Source organism: Orycteropus afer, unplaced genomic scaffold, assembly GCF_000298275.1.
Source record: "Orycteropus afer afer isolate SDZICR_OR568_19922 unplaced genomic scaffold, OryAfe1.0 scaffold00085, whole genome shotgun sequence".
In the NCBI taxonomy this organism is placed as follows: Eukaryota; Metazoa; Chordata; class Mammalia; order Tubulidentata; family Orycteropodidae; genus Orycteropus; species Orycteropus afer.
The window spans coordinates 7603629-7608155 of NW_006921672.1; the positions used below are offsets into that span (position 1 = coordinate 7603629).

Here is a 4527-nt window from a genome sequence, read left to right on the forward strand (position 1 = left end):
GGGCCTGAGTTGCCTCTCCTCACCTAATCCCTTCAGCTGATTGCTCTTCTCTCTGGCTTGCTGGCTTTTAATCCCCTTTCTCCTGCTCTTCCCGCTTGCTACTTTGGGCGTCCCTGAGTTGTCTCTCCTCACCTATAACCCTGGGGCTGACCACTTAAGTGAACCAGAATGACCTCTGAGTGGCATGAGCTGTCACAAAGCCCATGCATTTTATTGCAAGGTGAGACAGGTGCACACCCAGAATAACTGTGTATCATATAAGGGCTCATCTTATAAACAGCAGGGCACAGCATATCAATGCCAGCAAGAAGCAACAATTAACTACAGAGGAATGACACTCACTCAATAAGCTTTACATGCAATTTTTCTATAGGGTGAGTTTCCATGCAGCTATGCTATATAATCCCTTAATGGCAGCCCAATTTGCATTCCATGGACCCCCAAGAAGATAGGGCTGGGGACCAGCACTTGGTGAGTAGGAGAAAAGTTTTTGTGGGCCTGGTGTGGTCACCTTCTGTAGCTTTGTGGGAAGATCTGGCTGTTGATGGCACCGTGTCCTTTTGTTTAGCAGAGCTTTGAGATCTTGGGAGGGTTGATGGAAAGTCAACAACAGGAAATAAACAGGGGCTGGCCTGAACCCTGGTGGGTTGTTCTCTGGCTGTTTTATTCCCTGATGTGTCCTGAGGGTCTAGAATAGTGCCTGATCCATGGTAGGCAGTTAACAAATGTTTATTGAAATGATATAGAGATGCTTTAGTTATCTCCATTTTACAGAGGAGGAAACTGAGGCTTGGAGAGAGTCATGGAATGAAGAGCGGCAGGTCTGGGTGTGCATCTGGGTGCATCTGAGCCTAGACTCTGAGCTCTTAGCCTTAAGGTCTCTCTGTGGATTCTCCTGCCCCAAATCCCACCCTCACCCCAGGCCACATTCTCACAGGTCTCTTACTTAGAGAAGGGACCAGAAGGGACTGGCCAAGGAGTATGATGGCTTGGAGATAACACACCCACAGGTGATGGATAAATAATTCCATGTACTTTGGCTAAGTTCCTCCTCTTGCTCCCCAATGATAAGAGGGAAAGGAAAGTCTAGGGGAAGACATAGAGCGTTTTCTCAGGAGAAAGCTAACTGGCCTCCAGCAGCTCAAATCACCACCTTAATAGCATTGACCTTCCTTCCCCAACCAGTTGCACCCACAACCTAGACATTCCCAGTGACTCTGGAGGCCTCTTAAAAGGCTCTAGTCAAACCAGCCATGAGGAAAAGAACTGGGAGCCTCATGGGGTATCATCAAACCCACTGACCTTTATATCTCATCTGCATTTCAGACGTCCTGTAAGCTATAAAATGCTCTCAGAATTCACTGGAGGGGTAGCAAGTGGCTTAGATGTACAGACAGAGTGTCCCAGAAATGCATTCCCAGGACGTTTCCTGTCTTTCTTGGCATTTCTGTCCAGCAGTTAGCCCTGCCCTTGGATGTCCTTGCTCCTAAATGTAGTTCTGCTCATGTCCTAGGACTTGATATTTGCTCTCATCTGTCCTTGAGGACACCCTGGTTCTCAGGCCCTCTGCCCAGATGGAGGGTGATGCAGGGGAGAGCTGAGACCTGCACAGGTGTCCCAGTCCTGTGACTCCATGGTGTTTGGGTCCATTCTCTTCTCTTAGGAAGACACCAAGGACAGGTCCACAGGCCTGCTGAGCCTTGGCTGAGACGGGGCCTAACATTCCAAAGTTTCTTCCTCCTCTCTCTCCATCCTCCTGCTCCCAGAACTTCTAGGGAAGGGGAAAGGAGAAAAGGAAAGACAAGAAACACCACAAAAGGCAGGGAGAAGGCCTTGGCTTCAGAGGGGTGCTAGTTATGAGACAGGAGAAGAAATTAAAGCCCTCATTAAAAATGACAGAGTAAGAGTGCATCCTCCTTGCCCTCACTTTCCCCAGCTGCTCTGACCACATCCCAAAGATGACCCAACCTCAACTCTGTGGGGTCTACACTAGCAGTGGGCCTCTGCCAGGAGGGCACGCAGGTGCCTTTAACTGTGGGTGAGTGGCTGCAGAGGGAGGAGAGGGCCAGGGGGGACATGGGTCTTGGAGGCTGCTGGCTAAATCCTTTCACTGTCCCATTGCCCGTGGACTCCAGTGTCCCTCTCCTCACATCCTTCCCATCTAAGGAAAATACAGTGATAAACGATGGACTGATTCAGTTCCTGGACTACTTTTCCTGGGGGTTCAGTTCAGTGGTTATTGGGGGATACTTTTCCTGGTTTTCAATTATGTGTCAATAGTAATAACAATATCTGTCACATGTCAAGCACAAACCACACCCTTGGCCTGGGATATGTCAGTGTCAGAGCCACCATTTGCATACTGAGCACTACTTACTGTGGTTCTAACCCTTACTTCCTCTGGGAGGGAGGTGTTGATAGACTCATGTTACAGATGAGAAACAGAGGCCCAGAGAAGATTAAGTGGCTGTACCCACCCAAGGATCAATGGCAGGTCTGGGAACTGGGCCTAGTCTGCTTAACTCCAAAGTCCTGGCACTTTCCAGGACAGCAGAATGTCCCCATCAGTGGGAATGACACCTACTTACTTGGCAATGGGGTGAACTCCACAGCTGATGTGCTGGTGACTTTCCTGGGGTCCAGTTCTACACGGTGGTATTCAAAGATGGTCCTTCGCCGAGATTCTGAAACAGAAGCACAGACTGTCATCAGGGGCATCTCATAGCCACGGGGCTTTGAGGTCTGTACCTGGAGCCTGGCAGGTGGGACAAGAGATGATAGCAGGGGGAACTTGCGGTTAGTATGCAGCCACTGAGGGCAGGAAGTCAAGCTGGGACAATGATGCTGAAGCTGCATGGAGACAGGAAGATGGGCAAGTTGACTTTGAGAGGAATGCCTTGTTATAAGCAGGTTAAATTATTCAACACAGAGGCCTGGTTGTTCCTGGGCCGGGACATAGAAGACCCCATGATTCCACATGCCTCTGTGCCTGTTCCCTTGTCCCACCATGTTCTTCTACCTCTTCCCTCCTTGTCTAACTCATCCTTCCAGATTCAGTCCAAGGTCTGCTTCTTTGACCAGCTTTCTCCTCCTCCCTACTCAGGCTAGAGGCTCTCCTACAGCACTCACTGTATCGTGTGGATATTAGGTCTATATGGAGGGTAGAGAACACTAGATTGTGAGCATTGAGTTCTGAACCTGGCCCATAGTAGGTTCTCTACAAATATCTGTAGATAGACAGGCTGACCTTACAGCACCTCCACCCTCTTGGATAGAGGCCCAAGCAAGGTTCAGGACCAGGTTTAAGTCCTGCCTTGGTCCCTGCGAAACTTTCTATGGGGCCTCAGCATCAGGAAGCCCAAATTCAGATTCTAGTTCTGCTCCTGACTTGTGGAGTACTCTTAGGCAAGTCATTTGGGCCTCAGTCTCTTATCTGTGAAATGTAGAGACAGAAACATCTGCTATAACATCCTTGGGAGGAAAAAACTGGGATTGTAGATGAAAAGGAGGAGCTCTGATAGCATAGTGCCTAAGGCACTTGACTGCTAACCAGAAGGGTGGTGGTTCAAATCCACCAGCCATTCCTCAGAAGGAAGACTGGGCAATCTACTTCCGTAGTGATAACACCTCGGAGGGGTTGCTATGAGTCAGGTCTGACTCGAGGACACATAACAACAACAACAGATGAAAAGGCCTTTGTTAAAATAGCAACCTAAGGCGGTCTGACATTTCCAACCACACCACTCACATTCACCCAAGAAACCATGAGTTGGGTTATGTTTCCTTCAGATCTGAAAGGCGGCCAGCCAGCTTCTGAGCCTTGTGAATGAGTTTCTCCACAAGGGGAAAGGGCCACTTAGTGTTTAGTTTGACCAGCACCTCTTCTAGGCCTGGGCCTGAAATGAGGCCCTACCCACCCACTGGCCACTAGGGGGCTCCATCTATTACTCAAGAACATGGGAGAAGAGAAGCCTATGTTAAGAGACTAGGAGAATAGGGTGGCCCAGGGCAGCTGCTGGTCAGACCACCTGTGTGACCTTGGACAACAGACTTAAATTCAGTGAGCCTTATCCAAAAATAAGATATACATAATTAATGTATAATGTATATACATAATTAAATAAAATTATACTACATTAATGTTGTTGTTGTTGGGTGCTGTCAAGTCATCTCCGACTCATAGCAACCCTATGTACAGCAGAACGAAACACCACTCAGTCCCGTGCCAGCTCCACAATCCTTGCTATACTTGAGCCCATCACCGCAGCCACTGTGTCAATCCATCTTGTTGAGGGCCTTCCCCTCTTTCATTGACCCTCCACCTTACCAAGCATGACATCCTTCTACAGGGAATGGTTCCTTCTTACAACATGACCAAAGTGAGGTGAGACGAAGTCTGGCCATTCTCTCTTCCAAGGAGCATACTGGTTGTACTTCTTCCAGGACAGATTTGTTAGTTCTTTTAGCAGTCCATGGTACTTTCAGCATTCTTCGTCAGCACCACAACTCAAAAGCATTCACTCTTCT

General features: G+C 48.6%; 1 protein-coding gene across 1 annotated transcript in view; it reads right to left on the minus strand.

Moving 5' to 3' along the window:
* PLXDC1 (plexin domain containing 1) overlaps positions 1 to 4527 on the minus strand; it is a 94796-nt gene that overhangs the window by 29899 nt on the left and 60370 nt on the right. The window contains exon 8 of the mRNA XM_007942015.2: positions 2589 to 2684. Within this exon, the coding sequence (XP_007940206.1) occupies positions 2589 to 2684 (96 nt within the window). The remainder of the gene's footprint in view (positions 1 to 2588; positions 2685 to 4527) is intronic.